A 21,889-nucleotide genomic window follows, 5' to 3' on the forward strand; every position below is an offset into this window, starting at 1 on the left:
GCCTTAGAATCAGAAGCGACTGCTTGGCCTTATTAAATGTGGTAGGAAGCACATCAAAGAATGCCCCAGGCTTGCCAGTTGCAGTGAGCAATGATTTTTTTGTTGGTTGCTTTAGAGAGCAGAGTTTCTTTTATTTAGGAAAAATCTTAAACTTATTTAAACTACCTTTAAAATTAAAAATAAAACATACAAAAGCAAGCTAAAATGAAATATATAAAGTTTGATTATCCCATAGGGATCCAATTTAACAATGGTAAAATTGTTCAGTTGCATTTTCAACTTTTTTTATTCTCTGGCCAGTTGACTAAACAACGCTGCAGTTAAAAAAATAACAATCCTATTTATACATTGCAAATCTTTTATTATATGCTTAAATATCTGCTATCTATGGCTAAAATACCATAGGATTTTAAATAAACACGCTGGATAACGAATAAAGATTGTTGTGATGAAAGACTGTTTTTGTAGATATCTTGTGGACTATTGCTCTATGTGGTGATGTGTGCGTGCACATATATATATATAAAAATAAAAAATATATGCATATATATATATATATGACAAAACTAAATGAAAAGTTAGCATGAGAAAGTCATTACACATCTGTCAATATTAAGTGGATTTTACAACTCTCCTTTCATGATGGAGTTTTTACTTAGAGTTCCCTCTGTTGATCTGTTTTCGATTACTTCAGATCTTTATAAAATGAACTACAAAAACACAATTTAAAAAACTGGCATCCATCACCAGTGACTGCATCCAAGTGTAAGAAAATAGAAAAGTTGGACACTGAAAAACCAGCCTAATTTTTATTGTACATGGACGTCCTCCTCACAGAAAGTCAGCTGGTTTAAATTCATTCTGTTATGATTTGTAATATCTAAATGGAATTTTCTTCAAAGTGCTCTTGATTGATTGACCCTTAGCTGAACGTTTTGTTTTTATTTTGAGGCTGACAATAATGTTTGTTGGCATGTGTTCTGCTTCAACTGCGTTGGGACGCCATGAAGCTATCTTTATGAGTCATCCAACCACAATACTAAATACATGTCAGCAAAGGAAATATTATCCGAAAAGGGAAAAATCCCTTTGATGTACTTCAGCATGCAGAGATTTCTGCGAGTTTTGGAAGCTCTGCACACTTGTAAGGGACGGTGTACACTTACACTTTTTTTTCCCTGCCTACTCCAAGCCCCACAGACCACCCATTGCTCAAAAACAGTTCTGCTCTTTCAGCGGCAAAGTGTGTCATTTGGTTTTAGCACATTCATTTGCCGGGCTGCTGTGTTTATGTTAAGGGAAGCCAAACTGAGAGATGAAATGTTACAAGGGTGAAGTACAAAGTAGACTCAATTTTTCTCAAGTTAAGAGATGCCGGTAATTTATAGCGTGGCTCCGATTTTCATTTTTTATGTAACAGTGGAAAGAATTAACTAAATGCAAAGCCCTGGGAAGAAAGAGAGAGAGAGAAGAAGAGGAGGAGAAGGAGGAGGATGGAAGATGAAGAGGAGACACAAAGGGGAGAGTTTTTGTCAGATATTCATAGAAGGCTAAGAAAACCATTCTGCTTAGCTAGCAGTGCCCTCCTGAGACAGGGTGGCAGTAAGCGAGGAAAATAACAAGATAAATGAAATTTTTGCAGCTGCTAGTAAAATATTGAGAATCTGCACTTTTTTATTGATCTTTATGATCCTGTTGCCAAGAGCCACTTTGCGGTGACAAAATATGTTGACAAGTGCATATCTCACTGCCATGAAAAATGTGGTAGAAGATTCTCCTTATGTCTGCAGTGTTATACAAGGAACAAATTGCATTGCTACAGCCAATTCTTTATAGAAAGTCTAAATTTAAGGCCTACCAACCCTAAACACTTTTATCTTGAACTTCAGAATAATGTTTGTAGCAATTCTTCACTTGGTTGAGGCCTAAACTTCTTTTATTTTCTTGGTTTTTTTTTTTTGGTCTATATGTGTTTTTCTGCCTTACATAAGCTGTTATAAAAAATGGTCATTTCTTGGTACTTTGACTGTATCACTTTGGTATGTAATCCTTCAGCAAGAGTTGACTGTTCTTCTTGTATATATTGAATTTCTATCCATCTCACAGGAGTGTGTTTTACTGTTCCATGTGAAGCGTAAGGGAAAAGCCACTGCAAGCTGATAACACTTGTCTTTTATCTTGTGCCTGATTCTAATCTTACACAGTTTTTGCTGCCATGTAAATGTCTTAACTGCTGAAGTATCACTCTGAAGCTATTTACATCAGCACAAGATCAGGATAAAGCTCTTGTTTTTATGCTAAAGACATTAGGATTTTTCCCTTTTCCCCCCTCAATTCCCACTTCAGTGGCCAAGAAATACCCAGTCTTCTCTCACAGGAACAATGAGGTATCTCACTTAAAGTAATGGTAATTTTTACATACTAAATCATTGGCACTGCCCTCAGGTTCCATATAGGAGAAGATTTAAGCAGTGCATGATCCAATTAATGCCAATTTTTTTATTTCCATTATGTCAAAGTCTGTTTTTCTCAACAGCCCAAGACCTCTCATTTGATGGTATATTACTGCCATGAAAGGTCACTTGACACTCCTTCAAAAGTCTTGCTAGATGAATTTATTCACATAAAAGAGTTGTTGTCTATTTACCCTAAAATGTGTTAACTTTAGCTTAGATGACAGATACAAAGCTGTTTAAATGTCTGTACTTGCTGAGCTGTGTACACCACTCAGATGGTTAGGTATACTGTGTAAGCAAAATGTGCCATTCTAAAATCCCCCTGAAACAGACTAAAATACCTGTACTTTTATAATATCTTAGTTCTTCTAAAACCTTAGTATTTAATATATGCTAGACACAACTTTTTTGTAAAGTTGTTAGCCTGTTTTAGAGGAACAAAGTCCTTCTCTAATGAGAGATTTGGTTTTGAAACAATCAGTAGATTATTCATTAGTTATCTGCAGGAATGCTTCCAAAACAATGATTTTCTACTGTAAAACGGTGTGCTATAAGATGAGAATGCTCTATTCCTAAATTTTGCAATGTTTTCTTTTTTCTTGATTAGGTCAAATATATTTTACCGGGCTTGTATAGATATCCCCAGGGGCACTGAGCTGTTAGTGTGGTACAATGACAGCTACACATCTTTCTTTGGAATCCCTCTGCAGTGCATTGCACAAGATGAAAATTGTAAGTTCTTCTTTGCATTTCTACCTGTGTAAGCCGTAATTCCTCTTTCACGCCTAATCAGATGTATCATAGAGTATTTTAGAGGGGATTCTGTCCCTGGAACTTCAACACCAGTCCAGGATGGAGCTTTAAGCAACCTGTTCTGGTGGTGTCCCTACCCATGTCAGGGGAGTTGGAACTAGATGATCTTCAAGGCCCCTTCTAACTAAAACTACTCTGTGATTCTCTGATTCTACGGCATTTAATGAAAATGGTAGTGTATTTAAGGTAAGGTGATACACTTTAACTGTCAAAATTATGGTATGGTTAGAATCCCTGTTCTGTATTAGTGATTAATTAATCTACTGTAAACAAGTTTGTTTGGTTGTCCACATTGTTACCAGATCTATCACAAAACACTGTCTTGGCAAAATGTAATGCATTGCAAGCCCACAGGGCCTCTGTTGGTGATTCTTTTTTTTTATTACATCTGAGAACATTGAGAAAAGCTTTGGCTGGCTGATTTAAGAGGTTAGAGCCTTGTGGTTAAACATAAAAACCTACTTTTAAAAATACCAACTGAGTGTAAGCACCCTGAAATGAAAATAGATCTCTATCCCATCCTGACCATCCCCATTTCCATCCATTCTTTTACCACTTCTCAACCTTCTATTTCTAGTTTTCTAGGGATCCTCACAAAACTAAGCATGCATAGTTATTGATAACACAGGCACAACCTAGTGCTGGTTACCTTTGTCTGTAATAGAGATGGGTGATCCAGGCACATCCTTCAGTTTGACTGCTTGTGTGTGAGACTTGTTTAGAACGTGCACCTATTTTTGCAACTATGTGCATCTGTGTAGTGGAAGAAAACTATAATGGACCCATTGACTTTGGTCTAAAGTAACTCTGTGACTGCTCACACTTGATAAATTATGTATAAAATGTATGTTTTTGGTCCTGTACTTGGATATTTAAACAGGATGAACTGCTAGGAGGAGCTAGTGTCTTATAGCAACTTAAATACTGAATCATGAAGCAATTAAACAGCAAGATAGCAAGGATTAAACTGTCAAAAGTAAACATCCTTTCCCATCTTGAGTTTTCAAGTCTGTTGAGCTTGAGAAAAGTTTAAAAGAAATTTAGTTACTGACAGAAATATTTGCTGATGAAAGTCATGCTCTGCAGTATACAATACAGAAATATTATTTTTTCTTTCAGGAACCAAAGACTACAAAACTTTTATTTGAAAAGAAAAACATTATGGCTAAAATCTGTAAATATTATCTCTTGATATTTTTCTGTGAGACAAACCCGACTTTCATCCGCAGAGACACTGACATGAGTAGATTAAATTAATCTGACCATGGAGCCAGCTGCAGACTGGTATAGGACTTCAGTTCCACTTAAACTCCCAGAATGTACCTTCTGCTTATCTTCTGCACAGGGGTATTGTCAGCAGCACAAGTTCTGCCTTTATTCCTTAGGACCTTAGTACCCTGATCTCATTGTTTCTGTAGACTTTAATGAGTACAATTTAAAGAAAATAAAAGAAAAAAGGTGATCTGCTTCTTCTGAAGAGGCAAAATAATAGTATGCAAATTGCTCCTGGTACTGAAGAGATGTAGAAGATATATTCTGTGTCTGGAAACTTTTGAGAGACAGCTTCATGGACGTAACTGTATTTAGAAATAAGGTTCTCAGATACCACAAAAAAGAATAGATTCGGAAGGACTTCAACTGCCATAAATTAAATATCTTGTAATAATATAATATGGGAATCATTATGAATGATCATAGATATTAGAATATAACTCTAAAGCAACTGGCATGATTTAAAATATTACCCAATATTAATTTCTGGTGGTATTTTTGTTGGTTTTTTGTTTCTGTTTGTTTTTGTTTCTTTTTAATATGAAATAATGTTGGCCAATTCCAGTTGCAACTAAAATTTAATTCTTATGTTTTCTCTTAGAAATCTATTATCATCTAAATGCTTACTAAAACACAATTGTAGTTTCTAATTATCAGTTTAATACATGCTATGTACTTATTTATAGATTTAAACAGTTTGTGATGGTAACTAAATGCATAGACTTATATGTATATGATGTATTTAATTTGAAAATGTCCATTGAAAAATCAGCTCATGAACCTGAGTGTGCCAAAATTAGAAAGTATTAGAAATTGTTTGGTCCAGGCAACCTAAATTATGTTTATTTTTGCATTGTGGTGCAACCTTTTGTCAGCTGACTCTATTTTTTCACAGGACCCTTGCCTCATTCACTGCATGTCTACATGGTTCTCAAGGTGTGAGGCAGCTGTTCAACTTCTACTTGCTTTATCTCCTGCCTTTCTTATCACAAAACATTCAAATTCAGCACTAAATCACTTATTTGTGAAAAGCATATTGCATTTGTTGCTGAAATACCTGAGTGCCTCAAAAGCCATAGTTAGTTGATGATAATATAGAGGCAATTTTCATGGGACTGAGAAAACATTTTTATGCCTGTTCTTTATCTGGGAAACTGATGCACAAAGATCTTTCTGCCTGTAACTTGCAGTGTTTTGTGGTGACCTACCTGCTATTAACCTCAGGCATAAGATACATGATGAAGTCCCTGGTTTCTTACTGCATTGGCAGTGTGATTAGTTGTGAGATGTAATAGTATTATATCCTTAGAGGCCACCCTTTCGTAGGACAGCTATTGCTGCAGTAGATATTTAAGCCCTGTTGTATCTCAAGGAATGTCCCAACAGAGATATTTTTTCTCCATGCTCTCAAAATTCATGCTTGTCTGTGATATAGAAGTCAGACATGCTGACTGCAATATGAGGAGTCAGGGAATCACAAGTGGTGCAGCTTTTCCTTTCCGATGACAATCCCATAGTGTAATAAATGTATATCACAGTCAGGCTTCTCTGGGTCCTTTCAGTCTCAGACACTCCCTTGCATGAATTTTCATTTCAGTGTCACAGAATCAGCACCATCCATTCAGACCACTCATTCATGTCCTTCTTCCCTTCTCTTTCCCCCTTTTCTTTTTTTCTCTTTTCCTGTTTCTTTTTTTCCTTTTTTTTTTTTTTTTGTACATTATTAAAATAAAATTGTTTCATTGTAGTGTCAAGAAAATGGATGTTGATTTTTTTTTGGTGTCTCCCAAAATTGTATTAGTTTTAAAAAGGCATAAAAAGGATCTTATTTACTTTTCTTGTTTTCTCCCAGTGAATGTCCCTTCGACTGTAATGGAGGCCATGTCCAGACAAGACACCCTACAGCCATTTAATAAAAGTAGCAAACTCTCCCCTGCCACACCACAGCGATCCGTAGTATTTCCACAGACTCCGTGTAGCAGAAATTTTTCTCTCCTGGATAAGTCTGGGTCCATCGAGTCAGGATTTAACCAGATCACTGTCAAAAACCAACGAGTTCTTGCAAGCCCAACTTCAACAAGCCAACTAAATTCTGAGTTCAGTGACTGGCACCTTTGGAAATGTGGGCAATGCTTTAAGACTTTCACCCAGCGGATCCTCTTACAGATGCATGTGTGTACACAGAACCCCGACAGGTAAAGCCCAGGCTCTCTTTATTTCTGTATCTACTGATAGCCAGATCCACTGCTTTCTTCTTTTATCAAGCTGTTATCATTTTCAAAACCAAACCATTATTATGAGGACCCTGGATGACATAATTCATCTGCAGCTGCGTGAAGTAAGCTGATAAAAACTATTGCTTGCCTTCACTATTTGTAAAAACATTCAGTGCCTAAATGTGCAGATAAAAAGAAATAGCTAAGGATATAATCTTGTTTTTAGAATGGTTTGGTACATCTGATGAAGGCAACAAAATAGAATGAAAATTTATGAATATCATAGATGGAAAAAATGAGGTCAAGATAATTAAAAGCCTCTCTGTCTTCCAAAGATAATCTAACTTGCAGCTCAGTGACTGTCACAGTCATTTCAGGGTTCACCTATAGTGTGCAATGCGTATGAACTTAATTAAGTACTAAGAGGTAATGAATTGGAATTTTTTGCTTAGTACTATTTTTCTTCATAGCATGCAAACCCATAAATCGTACAAAGCTGTCAAAAGGAAATACCTACTCCACCAGTGATGTGGAGGAAAACAGATGCCACTTATTCAATAAACTAATATCCACACAGAAGAAAAATGTTGACTAGATACCTCAGAGTCAAAGTTGGTTTGAAAGTTTGTCAATACAGAATTTTATGGCTGTGAACTGAGGATGAAATTTAGCTGAACAAGTGAATTAAAATTTCAGGTACTCTGACCGGTGGCACAGTAAATATAATGGAACCATTATTTATGAATCAAAGCTGGTTTATTTGACAATTCTGATAGCTGGCAGGACAAAAGACAAAAATCAAATTAATTCAATAAAAAAGGCTGCCCATGTTTTGTCTCTTCTTGGGCTGTGAAGATTTGAGCCGAACAGCTGAATCCCTGGAAGGTTGTTCTAAGAGCAGATTTAATTGCAAATTAAAGTTAACAAAACACTACCAAAAAGTAGCAAAGAGTGAGTCTGTGTATGTGTTTGTGTGCATGTCTATGTCTCCTTGTGTATTTTGTGTACTATCTACGTCTACACATATGCTTGTGTGATTCTGTGGGTATGGAGAAAGTCCATTTTCCAAATGGAATGTCAAGCATGTTAGGGACTACTCAGATTCCAAGCTAATATTCATAATAATTAAAAAATTGATAATATTGTGTATGCAAACAAGGCCTTTCAACACTTTTCTGGATTTTATGCTTGCCTCAGCAGAAGCAAATGCCTTGCTAAGGAAGCTGTAGGACAAAACTGGTAATTTCATGTGTCACAATGCAGAATATAGGTCCTGAAAGGTCTGCTCTCCTACATATAATGAACTTTTGTGTTTTCAGTATTAAAGTGTCCTAAACAAACTGTAAAAGATAAAATGGTGCATCCATCTGGAAGAGTCTAGAGAAAAGGCATGTTGTGAGACCCTCCACATACTTTTTCATCCAATTATACATCCATACTGATTCTTCCAATCATCTGTGACATCTAGATTTGATCCTTTACTTGAACCTGTTTCTATCTTTATGAAGAAGCAAGTTGCAGTTAGATAGTTAGAGCAAGAGGAGTCTCTCTCAATGGCACTGTCTTCCACTCTAAGTGACAGCTAAATATTCACTTTGCCAGAGAAAGAAAATGAGGATAAGTCTGTCTTACCATTAAATATTTTGTCTTAGTGATGACAGATGAATTTTTAAAAATTAATTCTGGGTTTTTTTCTAAATTTATTTCCTCCTAAGAAGCTTGCGCCAAATATTATCGGAAACACAAAGTGGATTTTTGGTCTTCACTCTTAAAAGTGAACATTCTCATTAGTAGGGTGCTGATTCATGATATCTTACCCCCTGTGCCTACCCAGCCAGCAGCTTCCTCAGGAAAGTCTGGAGCATTGTCAGCTCAGAATACCCTAGGGCATAGTAGGAAATAATCTTGCTATGATTAAGGTCATTGCAATTCGTTCCATGTTTGAAATTACCATAAATAACAGGTACTGGCCTTGGATATGGGTTCTCATATCCCTGTGTAGAAACCATTACAGTTTGAGCTTACATCAAAGGAAGCTTTCTGTCTTTTAGCAGGTACCAGTTATTTAGAGATACGGTGTCTAGAAAAAGTAGCCATTGGTTTCTTAAACATATTGCACTTTAATAGGTGAAAAATTTTTACAGTGTTGTGCAAAATTACCAGGAGACGTGAAAGTTAGGTGTGATTTGTGAAAAAAATAGGTATTCTTGCCAGCCCAAACAATTGGATGCAACTCTCTGGTTTTTATTTTCTCAATGACATCTGCAGCACCGCTCCAGCTGATAAACAACTCCTTGTTTATTGTCAGCAATTTGAGAGCACACCAGTCACTGCATCTTTGATGTGACTGAAGCAGCAGAGCCTGTCCTCTCTAGGAAATAGACTTTAGTCTATCTGTTCTGTCTGAGTATTTGTTTTGCAGCAATATTGTGCAGGGAAAACACCTTTAAATCTGTACAGGAGTCCAATTCAAATCCAAATAAAGATAATACACCAACTTTTCTTAGGTGTTAAGAAAACATCTAAATGAGAGCAGACACAAAACAGATTGTAATACACATAATTCGATGAAGTAGTAAGAAATAAATGATCCGATTTAACAGGCAGATCACTTAATAAATAAAAAAAAAAAATAATTATTAATTCCAAATAGGATAAATTCTTAAAATCATCTGCTGTGCTTTTTATTTTATTTAAAGATTAAGATCTTAATTTAAAATAACTTTTAATTATTTACTGGTTTACTTATATACTTCTCCCTTTCCACCAAATTTTTTTTTAATTTGTTACCTTTTGTAGGGCTTCTCTTTAAAATTAGTGGTAACTGGGGTTGAAGTGAGTGTGCAAAAATCTGCAAAATCTTGAACTCAGGGTCCTTCTGAGCCTTTGAGACTTTTTTAAACCTTAACCAGACAAAAGCAGTTTGAGAAGATATATCTGGAAGCAGGAGTTGAAAATCTATTTTTGTAGGGGTTTTTTTTGTGTATCTTGTTGGGGTGGGGGTGTTTTTTGTTTTGGTTTTTTTGTTGTGTTGTTTGTTTTTTTTAAATTTTTTAATTATTATTTCATTCCTTTTTGCTGCAGAAATTCCCAACAATCCTGTTTGGAAGGCTCAAAAAGGGGGTAACCAAAACTCTTTATTACAGTAAACAATTTTTAGAGAATGTGATTTTGGATTTTTTTAGCAGTAACCATTTTTCTGATAATGACACATCTTTTTTTAGTGACATCACTCTTCCATATCACTATGATCACCAGTTTCAACATACTTTGGTGTTGAGGAAAGGCAGAAGTCTTCAGTTCTCAAGAGTTTTGTGTGGCATAATTTTATGTGCAGCCTGTACATCTGTGTGATATATATTCCCATTGATTGCCAGGTATTCATGCTGAGAATATGAGAGAGAGCACACTTCATAAATGTGTTCATGGGTGATAGATTATGGGTGTGATCTGGCACTCACAATTCTTTACTCAAAAGACATCATTATGCTCATGTGTTGCAATATCACTTCAATATTAAATAGTAAGCTTGTTTTGTTTCATTTTATTTTGTTTTGTTTTTTTAACAGGAAGTTGAAGTTAGCAATTTAATAGATGTTTTTCTGTAAGACCACGGATTAGTCCATTTTGCATTTATATTTTCTTTACAGGTTCTGGGTCTTTGACCTTGACTTAAACCTCTCCAAAGCAGACTTAGACAAAATAAGAGTTTTGAGCAAGAGTTGTCTACTTCTGTTTATTGAGTATTGCTCAGTCAAAACAAGCTTCATGGTGAATTTAATGCTGGTTTTTGCGTAATCTTTTCATAAAGGTTTGCAAGTGCCCAGTACTCAGAGCTAATAACAACAACAGCAGGTGCACAGAGCAGCAACTCTCCCTGACGGCTTCAGAAGCTTGCAGATGCTCCAGGTGTGCTGGCTTTCTGCTTTTGCTAGCTTCTTTACAAGCATTTGTGACAGATGGTGGCAGAACTCCCAGCAGGTCCAGCTCTGCCATCCTTGCTGCTGCATGGTGCCTGAGGTGCTGAGGACAGCAGTGGTGCTGCCTAAGGGGAACACCAAGGCAGCAGGGAATGTGGAGTCCAGAGCCACCATGGCTCTGCTGATGCTAGGGATGTTTCTCTGTGCAAGTTAGCAGTATCCTGAGGTGTCACTTCATTCTCCAGCCTTAATTCAACTTGCTAGAAGAAGGCATTCCTGAAAAAATCTTCCTATGGGAACAACTGTGACCTAACTCCTGACTGCAGCTGTGCTAAGAAAGCCATGCATTGTTTGAAGGCCTGGTCCTGAAAGCTGATGCTGGTCCCACTTCAGCCTGCCCTGCTTGTGGGGCTTCTAGCAGAGGCTGTGGCATGGCAGCCTCTGCCCTGTAACAATGAGAAACACTGTCCTGTTTCTGTGTCCCACTCTTTGAGACTGTGAGATAAATCACCACTTCCAAGCCCATGAGCCCATGAGCAAAGAGGAAGTCAGGCAAAACTACCTGGATGAATGGGGAACTCCTGGATGAATTCAAAGACAAAAAGGAAGCCTCCAGAGGTTGCAAACCTCAAACATACAGGTAACCTGGGAAATATACAGACAGATTGTCTAAGCAGTCAGGAATCCCTCTGGCAAAGCTAAAGCCCTGATAGGATTAAATGTGGGCAGGGACATCTAGGACAACAAAAGCTTCTGTTGTTACATTGGTAATAAAAGGAAGACCAGGAAAAATGTGGGCCCTCTAGAAGGAAGCAGGAGGCCTGGTGACCCGGGACATGGAAAAGGCTGAACTAGTCAATAACTTCAAATGTTCCAGTCACACCACCCATGTCACAGAAGGCAAAGGCAGGGACTGTGAGAATGAAGAACTGCCAGCTGTAGAAAATCAGATTGAAGACCATTTAAAGAGCTTGAAGATGCCCAAGCCCATGGGGCCTGGTGAGGAACATGTACATGTCCTGAGAGAAATGGATGAAGCAGCTAAGCAACTATCTGTCATATTTGAGAGGTCATGGCAGTCTGGTGAAGTTCCTGGTGATGGAAAAATACCTCCACTGCCTAACAAATTTGGTAGCCTTCTACAAGAGTGTTTACAGAGTTGGTGAATACAGACTGAGGTCATCTGCCTGGACCTGTGCAAAGTGTTTACACACAACAGCCTTGTCTCTGAATTGAAGAGACATGGATTTATTTGATGGTCAGATATCTCAATGGATAAGGAATTGACTGGAAAGTTGCTCTCAAAAGAGTTGTGGTCAATGGCTCAACCTCCAAGTGGAGACTCAGGGGCTGCTATTTGGACTGATGCTATTTAGCACAGCAATGTTTGTTGGTGACAGGGACAGTGGGATCAAGCACACCGTCAGCGAGTTCCCTGATGACACCAGGCTGTGTGCAGCAGGTGACATGCTGGAAGGAAGGGATACCATCCTGAGTGACCTTGGCAGATTGGAGAGGTGGGACTGTGTGAACATTATAAAGTCCAACAAGAGCAAATGAAAGGTCTTAAATGTGAGTCAGGGCAATCCCAAGCACAAATACAGTCTGGATGAAGAGCATCCCTGAGGAGAAGGACTTGGAGATGCTGGTGGATGAGGAGCTGGACATGAGCCAGATGTGCACTCTCAATCCAGAAAACCAAACCTGTCCTGAGCTATGTCAAAAGCAGAAGGGTGGGCAGGAGATGATTCTCCCCCTCTATTCAACTCTTCACCTGGAGCACTAGGTCAAGTTCTTGGGATTCCAGCATAAGAAGGATGTTGATCTGCTAGAGAGAGTCCAGAGAACAATCCCAAAAGATGATCAGAGGGATGAAGACAGGTTGAGAGAGTTGGGGCTGTTCAATGTAGAGAAGAGAAGGGCTCAGGGACACCTTATATGAGCTACCCAGTACCCATAGAGGCCTGCAAAAAAGCTGGAGAGGTTTTTTGTGAAGACATTTAGTGATAGGACAAGGGATACTGGCTTTAAATTGAAGGATGTTAAATTTAGATTGGATGTAAGAAAGAAATTCTTTAGTGTAAGGATAATGAGACAGACTTTAAATTTTCCCAGAGAAGCTGTCTGCTGTCATGCCCTGTCCTGGGAATGGTCAAGGCCAAATAGGCTGGGGCCTTGAGTGGAAGGTGTCCCTAGCCATAGCAAGGGGTTGGAAACAGGACGGTCTTTAACCCCCCCCCTTTCATAACAGACCATTCTATAATACTATGATCATGTTGGTTTTTTACTTTTTAGTAGCCAACAGGAGGAAAAGCACTTTCAGTCACATGCCAGTCTCTCTTTTCAGCTGGTGCTTTTCTAGCTCTTTTTGAAAGAAAATATAGTTACAGTGTTGTGCTATTTTGTCCCACTGAACTGAGAGAGTTTCAGTGACAAAGTTACAAGTTCTCAAGAACTCACTCTTCTAAGGATTGCACCACAATTCCATATGCCCCTTGAAAAGAGCAAATTCACTTCTGAAGAGGCCACACTAAAATCCTATTCATCCTAAAGGAAATAAATTGAAAATGCAGTGGAAAATACTGATTGAATTTTTCAAGTTCTAATAATTCAAAGAGTAAATAACTTATGATGTAGAAAATAAGTTTATAATACATACTTAGGAGTCAGAATCTGGAAAATATATGCTTTTAGCAGAGGAATAGTAAAAGACAAATAAAAGCTATGTCAGTTTTGCTGAATGAAAATCTAGAAAGAATTAACCTAAATATACAGCTGTCTCTCAGTAGCTATTTCAGATGAAAGCATATGGATTCTTCTATTCTCTTAACATGCTTTGTGCATACTAGGGGTTCTACATTCCCTGCCCAAAGCATGAGCTTTTAGGGAAGCATGAGTTTTGTACTGGTCCCATACGTGATGAAGTTTCACCCAGAAAAATATCAGCTGCAAAAATAAGAAAATTTTAAGACAGGAAAAGACTTGTCTAGTTTAGAGACTAAAATTTACTCCTTAGTGTTTTCATTTTGAAAAATGTGTCTTGCACAATTTGGAAAAGCTCAAAGTATAAATTGCCACAAAACCTGAAAACTATTTCATTAGAACTGCTCTCAGAAATTTCAGTTTAGATGGCCCGTGTTCCTATATGGGCCATCACATAGTCAGAGACTGTAGGTTTAAGGTCTCTAGAAAAAGCTGATGGATTCTAAAGGTCACTAAATTTAGATAGCTTATCAGTGATGCATGGGATTAATAACAACAGAGTAATTTTTCCAACAGGAAAATTTTCTTCTGGGGGAGTAGATTTCCTTTTTTAAGCTCAAAAAGAAGGATGTGGAGCTAAAATCTCCCATGTAACTAGATTCTTAATAAAAAAACCATTAGAACTACCTTTGATGGCTGTCAGAACATCATTCTCATCTGCACATTGCTGTAGTCAGCTTGGCTATTCTTAACTGTAACTCAAAATTACTGTCTGGTAAGATTTTGATTCACGAGGATACTGTGAAGCTCAAGAGAGCACAATACATGTACTGGTTATTCCAAGGAAATGAGTTTTTCTGAGCTGGGAGCCCAGCAGTGGATTTTTGAAAGTACAACCTATGAAGACCAACATTTCTGTCACTTTGCTGCTGCTCCTACTTGTCTGCAAAACTCTGTTATAGCGAAGTCACCATCTTAATTCCTTGTCCCTGTGCAGACAAAAGTGATGGCAGAAGACATAACTGCTACATCAAAGGCAGGCATGCTCTGCCCATGTCAATGTACTCACTGAACCGAGCATCGCTCGTGCTCACTCCTTCAGCACCGCTTTCATTTTTTTTTGAAAAATAACATATTGATTTTATTTTCTTCCAAGAAAAAAAAAAAAAAAAAATTCTGAGCGTGGTTACCAGAGAACAGAACGATAACTTTTCTACTTATTGAATGTAAAAATATTTTTTGCTCTTTGAAAAATAGTACTATTCAGAAGCTGGCATACTTAAATTCACAATTGTGCATATTAGAGCATTTTTCAGATGTTATGTTATTTGAATGAATTTTTAGGCTCTCCTTTAAAAAATAATTTTGCCTAATATATGTAATTTATCTAAACTTTAAAAAATTGTATGTTTTAGTATTAATTAGAATTATCTGGCTATAAACTGGGTGAATGCATCCTCTACAAAGAGAAGGGTAACTTTTTTAATAGTTTTTCTCCCATGATGTGGATGAATCTGAGAAATACAGTCAAAGTGATCTAACAATAGGTGATCTTTTACAGGGCTTATTTTCTTGGCCATAAGACAGTGCAATATATTCAGAGTATTTTGTAAAGAAGACATTTATTTTGAGCCAAAGAACCCATGTTGTTTGGCACCACAGTGTTCACTTATATCTGGTTTGAAATTTTGACAGTTTACAGAGAAGATACAGTGTGAATTTTCAATGCATTAAATTAACTACATTGATTTATTTATCACTTTAACAAAAAACAAAAGATTAATTGGTTTTATGTACCATTGTATCATTTTTTGTCATTGCTGTTTAAAGTAGATAACCAGAGGCTAATAGACATTAATGGTCTCCTTCATTACTAAAAAAATCAATGTTTCTTGGATATGGAATATATTATTGCATTATTTTGCTTAAAAGTGTTTGTTTACTGCATTCATCAGTTCTCTCTGTTTTGAGACTTCTTGAAATCTTGAAATCTTTCTTGAAATTTCATACCAAATTTGATAAATATTTTCTGTGCAAATTAACTTTGGACTCCAAGAAAATGGGATGTTTCTACTTGTAAGAGAAACAGATAAAAACTATCTTGGGTTTCCTGGCATATTTTTTTTTCTTCTTTTGTTTGTTTGTTTGTTGGTTTGGTTTTTGTTGGTTTTTGGTTTTTTTTAAAAAGATTATTTTATGTATATATGTGTATCTTTAAGGGCCACATCATCTAAATTACCTTTCCACAGCTTTTATATATTACTCTCAAACTTGTTGGAGAGTAGTTAGATTTTCAAATGCAAGTAATTAAAATTGTAAGCTATTGAGTTATTGATGAATACTGAGCTATTAATCAAGCTAAAAAATTCTACAATCAGGGTTCAGTGCTCTGAAGCACTGTAAAATAATAGTATTTGTGTTCAGTGATGCAAGTAGCCACAATTAAGCAGTTCACTTGACAAATGAGATAGTTCACTTTATTTTGCACTTAATTGAATTGTACATGCCTGGTCACCATTGTCTCTTTCCCTTTAGTTTTGGTTTCTAGCCATTTAAACACATACATTTATTAAAGAGAGAGCAATTAAGTTGTGTTGGCCATTGGCTCTGGAAACACAGACACCAAGAGTTAAAATGTTGTGTAGGGTAAAAATCATTATTATCCCTCCAGAAAAAAAAAATAAAAAAATCTTAATTTTCTTAGCAAAAAGTCTGATAAACATTTAGGACTCTGCTACTAAATTAAAACAAATGTGAAATGGAAAACAACCCCCTGTAGGTTGTTGATATTAAACCACTTTTACCAAACAGAAATATATAGACATGGTTTCTTGGCATTTTATTTTAGTTAGCATTTCAGCAGACATTTCAGCCTCACATTGCTGTCTTGTAGCCTTTTTTTTTTTCTGTGTTTGCAGTCTACTTTTTATGATTCTGAATTTGTAACCTATCAGTCAGTTTTGTGTGTTTGTTTGTCATGTTTACTTTTAACAAGATGTGTTTTTGAAAACCTGAGTTCTAGGTTTCCTTTCAAGATCCCCCAAAAAAGGCATTTTCAATCTAGATGAGAGAAAAATGTTAATAAAATGCAAAGATTTTCAACAGAAAGAGGAGAACAGAAAGATAATTGTAATACTGTAATCACTTTTTCAAAGTCTCTTATTGAAATAAGTGATCTCTGAGCACCTCCAAAACAATACGAGGAGTGTAATTGTGAATAGCTACAGAATACAACTAGGATATACACACAACCATCAGACATACATTTGTAAGTAAGACTGAAGCTGGCACCAGCAGACAGAGGATTTTATGAGTCCCTCGGCCCCAGCGTGTGTGGATTTTTATTTTTTGTTTTTTTGACTAAGGAGTACCGTGTTGAGTTTGAGAGAATTAAGGCAGGCGTATGATGAGCAGTGCAGCCTCACTAGTTTTCTGAATGATGGTTTGTGGGCCCCGCAGACTCTCAGCTAATTCCTGCCCAAGAATTCCGCGTTTGTTAGAGAGGCTTTAGTGAAGTTTTGGGTATGTGTTTCCCAGGAAAGACCCAGAGATGTGCACCCACGGTTCTCTTTGAAAATTACTGGCAAGATGAGGAGCTCCCTTCCGTGTGGTTTGCTGCTCATGCCGGCAGAAAGCGCTGATGGAGTGCTGTTTCTCCTTCCCACTGCAGGCCCTACCAGTGCGGTCACTGCTCCCAGTCCTTCTCCCAGCCCTCGGAGCTGAGGAACCACGTCGTCACACACTCCAGCGACAGGCCTTTCAAGTGTGGCTACTGCGGGCGCGCCTTTGCTGGGGCCACCACACTCAACAATCACATCCGGACACACACTGGGGAAAAGCCCTTCAAGTAAGTACTCCAAGCTAGCAGCTTTTGCCAGCTGAGATTAGAGAGGGAAATGCATTGCTGCTGCTCACCAGCATCACCAGCACTCGGCAGAGGTTCCCTTGAAGGACAAGGTCAGACCACGAGGTAAAACAGATAGTGGTGCTGTCAAAATAAAAACTTGTACAGGTTTGATTTGGGGTTTCTTGAAAGCCTTGCATAATTTTCTGTTCTCTAATGATACCTTGATTGTTTAATTAAGTGGCAAGCTGCTGCAGGGGAACCACAGCTGAAAATGTGATCAAGACTGAGACAGGCCGTGCTGTAAGAACATGAATATGATTCTTTGATATCTATATGCTGAGGTAGATGGAGCTTCACTTAAAAGCTAATTTGGCTCTAGTTATATATGGGGGGGAAATAAGCACCTTCTTTTAGTCTCAGAATCACTGGATAGAAAACGTAACTCTGATTTGTGGCATAAGTTTTGAAAGATCATAGTAATAAATTGATAGTGTTCAGCTGTCCAAGATACAAGAAAAAAAATGTCACCTAATAAAAAAGATTTTACATTAAACAGTCTTTGTTAATTTCTGAAATTTTTAATTACTGTTATTAAATCTAAGTACGTACTTGCCTCAGAAATCTTCCAGCAGTGCTCATTTCCAATCATAGTACCACTGATGAAGGTATATTTTACCTTCTGTCATGTAAGACTCTGCCTACATAACAGGAAATGTTCTCCAAAGCAGAGGAAATATATCCCATACTTGTGTCTTTGTCTTGGCTGAACTGACAGACGCTCAGAATATATATATGTGGTCACTGGAGCAATTCCACCTAATGTATTGATACCACTTCTTTTGGAAGCCTCCTGCATGTTCCTGGGAGGAAGGGGAATAAGTGTAGAAGCAGGTTTGTGTCTCTCCCAGTTCTCTGAGTACTGTCTGTTCTCTGTCTACTTTTCTCTGTTTGTCTTTTTTTTTCCTACTTTTGCCAAACTGTGCTTTTGATCTGGTTATTGTTAGAGAGCTCAGCCATGGGGCCTGTCAGAGCCCCTCATAACAAGCCCGACAGAGATACTGGTGAGCATGCTTTGCCTCCATATAAGGGTGGAAGGAAGCATGGCCTCCACACATGTCTTTGCTGGGGGCAAGGGGACAGAGCCAGCAACAAAATGCTGCATATCCAGTACAGAAGGACTTGCATAGCAGAAATCATGTCTAGGATAGTGTTGTAGGAGGCAAAACATGGAAACTCAGAACATCTGAATATCGACCTCTCTTGAGCCAGTCTGTTGAATGCTCAGAGCCTACAGAAAGTGAGCCAAAAATGGTGTGAGCAATCAGATTGATTTTATCTAGTTGCTGTGTAAATAGATTTTAGTAATTAATGGAAGAGGCTTCCAGGTCAAAATGGAAAATAGATTTCGTTTAATGTTAAGGTGTTACTTATGTGTAACCTTGTTGACTCCACTTAATTTTTTTCCTTAACATCCTGTTTTTGTCATGTTTCCAATAGGTCTGCTATTTTGCCCCATTTAGAGTCATTATTTTTCCCTTTCGGTTTACTAATTTTTTTACCCTCTCCCAAAATGGGCTTGATTAAAGCACAATTTCATTTGTGAAAGAGCTTAATACAACTAACCAGAGGTCTGGGATTTGTTTGTTTGGGGTTTTTTGGTTGGTTTTTTTTTGTTTTGTTTTGTTTGTTTTGTCTTACTCATGTGGGAGTGTTTAAGTATTATTCCAGGACGTATCTGACTATTCCTTAAGTTGCAGGACAGAGAAACAACAACAAAAAAAAAGTCTGTGTTTTGTACTGGTTCTTTATGATGTATGGCATAATTTCAATTGTGCAAGATGTTTCTTTAGTGTCTTCCTTAAGCACAAAAAACAGTAGCACCATTTCTCTCTGGATAGCTTGTTGAAGAATTTGCAGTAAGCTGACTAGTGACTTGACGTGGCGCTAAAACTGGAGCTGCAGATCTTCCCATCCCTGCTAGTCAGATAAGAGGGCACAAAAGCCTTGATCCTGCAAGCTGTTCAGAAGGGCAGATTTGTCTCTCGTGCAGGACTGCTTGCATTTGAGAGAGGAGGGGTGGAAAACTTATCCAGAAATCAATCTATTATCTCTGCTGGAGGGAAAAGAGAGAGTTGCAGCTCATCTTGATGTCTCATCACTGTTTAGTTCCTCCTTTGGAAAAGGGGTGCACAAGATCTGGTATTAAGAAATTTTGTAAAAAAACCCTCAACAAATTCTATTAAGCAAGAACCATAAATAGAACAAACAAAATTTCTATCTCTTGATCATGCAATTTAGGTTTAAATTTTTTTTTTTATAAGGAATTTTGAGTATATAGTTACAAAGGAAAAAAATACAAGATGGAAAAGCCCGCTGAGATAGTGTTTCTGTACCTCAGAGAAGTTTGTATTTGTGGTGAAGTACACATTTCTTTTAACTAGTATTTTTACTAGTATTTTATTTTATTCAGAAAGAATTGCCATGCATGGATAGAAATAACTTACTTAAATTCTAGCTAAGTTATTTTAAAAATAACATGTATAATTTTGAAGGTGATACTAAGTTCAGTTTTAAATGTGCTTCTGCTGTGAATGAAATCTCATGATTTCTAATTCAGTAAGGCAGCTATGTTATAAGCAATGTCAAACACTAAGTATGTTTATATGCATATTATTTCTAGAAGTTGGTTTTAAAAATGGTGAGCATATGGTGACAGTATGTTAAAAAATATTTCAGATTAATAGTTTTGTAAGAGGGCATTTGGGATTGGTTAGAAAGCTTTTCTGTGAGAGGGCATTTTCTTTGTAGGTCCTAGGTAGCTTTGGATGCATGGTGGAAGACTTTTCTATTTGCTTTTCATTAAGATAACAATGCTAAGTGAGGTTATCTGTAGGCAAAGCTTTAGCTGAATTTGACTTTTCATGTCATCACAAGCTATCAAGCCAGCCTCACCACTGTAAAGTTTTTGTGTATTCTTATCTTACTGAAGTCTCCACTATGGCTGCTAGTCTGGGAACAAAGCTCTTAAGTAAATTAAAATGCAGGAGAAAAAGGAAAATTATTTGTCACCTCCATTCTCTTAATTTTTTCTCACCCCCTCCCTGTTTCCATTTCAGCAGAATTAAAAAATTGTGAGGGGAGTTGCCTGCAGAATCAGGGTTAAAGAAAGATCTAATATTTAGGAGTCAAAGATTCTTTCAGCCTGCAATAGCTCATGTTTTTTACATTATTTCCTACTGAAATGCAGAGCTGGGTAGCATTAATTTTAGGCTGAATATGTATGTTGTACCTGCACTGACATCTCAGAGTGATTAAGAGGGATCATTTTTAGTTGATAATTTTTCTTGGATTTTTGATACCCTTCCAAAGGAGTTTAAAATGCAGTGTTAAATGTACTTGTTGAATGAAATCTTAAAATGTTTGAGAGTATTAATCTGACATCAGATTAATACTTTGAAATTAAAGAGATTTTAGGGAAAATACTTTTTCTCTAAAGTAGACCCTCAGCATTTTCTCCGTCCGAAGCCTTTCACAGAGGTTGACATAAGTGTGCAAATTAAACCAATCCTCTCTATAATCCTCACTCTCGATGTTTTGAAAGCACTGTGAGGTAAACAAACAGACCAGTAGAAATGAGGGCTATCTAAACAAAATCAGAAACCCCAGTACTGTAGACATATCCCAACAATATTGGTGCACCTTGTGAACTTAAGAGCAATTCTGTTTTCCTCCTCCACCCAAGCAAATCATACCAGGAAACCGGAGATTGAATGCTATAGTATATTTCTCCTTACAGTTACAGTGTACTCATTGTGTACATTGTATACTGTGTACACATTGTGAAAGAAGATAACATGGATCCTGTTTTCACTGATGGTATCTAATTGTTTGAGGATTTTGGCATTGCTTTGGACCTATATGCATCTGGGGCTGTTTAAATTCCATTCAAATGCCATCAGATGGCCCTAAGTGGAAATTAATGTTGTATCAGTTAATAAGTGTCATTATTGCCAGTATCTACAATGCAGGCTTAGCCAAAATTTGGTATGTCTAACATTCAGGCTTGGGCTCAGCCTTGTGGTTGCTCGGTGTCACATAAGGTAGGAGCTCTTTTTCCTTTCTGATGATTTTGACTACTGTTCAACTTTCCAACACAACATTAAACATGTATGGGTTATGGTACAGGAATATGCACACAAGAACACACACATGCTCACCAATCTTATGGACAATCTCATGGAGCACTTATGGGAGAAGTTTTTCTGCTATGATGGGCTGGGAAAGAATGGTTCATAGAGGGAGAGACTGCATAAAAGAACATCACAATCCAGAAGAAAAATATTCCTGCCCTTCCTCCCATTCCTACCTACTGTGAGACAGTAATGCTGACTGCTGTGACACTATTATCTTCACCTTTTCTATCAGTTTGTATCCAGCAACAACTTCTCTGGACCACATTGAAAAGAGGAATCAGGAGCCTAATACAGATCTCTGCCCATAAGCCAGGTACTTATATATCCAAAAACATGGTCCTGAAAGCACCATCCACATCATTTGGAAGTGCCTAGAAAATCCTAGGCACATTGGATACTATCTGAAGGTTATCCAGGTACAAGAGAAAGACAGGGGAACCAAGTGCCTTGCCAGATGTTTATTCTGACT

The 21,889-nt window shown here is 37.3% G+C and overlaps 1 protein-coding gene across 2 annotated transcripts in view; it reads left to right on the forward strand.

Moving 5' to 3' along the window:
* Nucleotides 1–21,889, forward strand: part of PRDM6 (PR/SET domain 6) — a 77,114-nt gene that overhangs the window by 51,423 nt on the left and 3,802 nt on the right. For both annotated transcript variants that reach the window (XM_086868327.1, XM_086868328.1), the window contains exons 5-7: nucleotides 3,064–3,188; nucleotides 6,394–6,736; nucleotides 17,051–17,227. In XM_086868327.1, the coding sequence (XP_086724453.1) occupies nucleotides 3,064–3,188; nucleotides 6,394–6,736; nucleotides 17,051–17,227 (645 nt within the window). The remainder of the gene's footprint in view (nucleotides 1–3,063; nucleotides 3,189–6,393; nucleotides 6,737–17,050; nucleotides 17,228–21,889) is intronic.

Source organism: Cyanistes caeruleus, chromosome Z, assembly GCF_971803275.1.
Source record: "Cyanistes caeruleus chromosome Z, bCyaCae1.hap1.1, whole genome shotgun sequence".
Classification (NCBI taxonomy): domain Eukaryota; kingdom Metazoa; phylum Chordata; class Aves; order Passeriformes; family Paridae; genus Cyanistes; species Cyanistes caeruleus.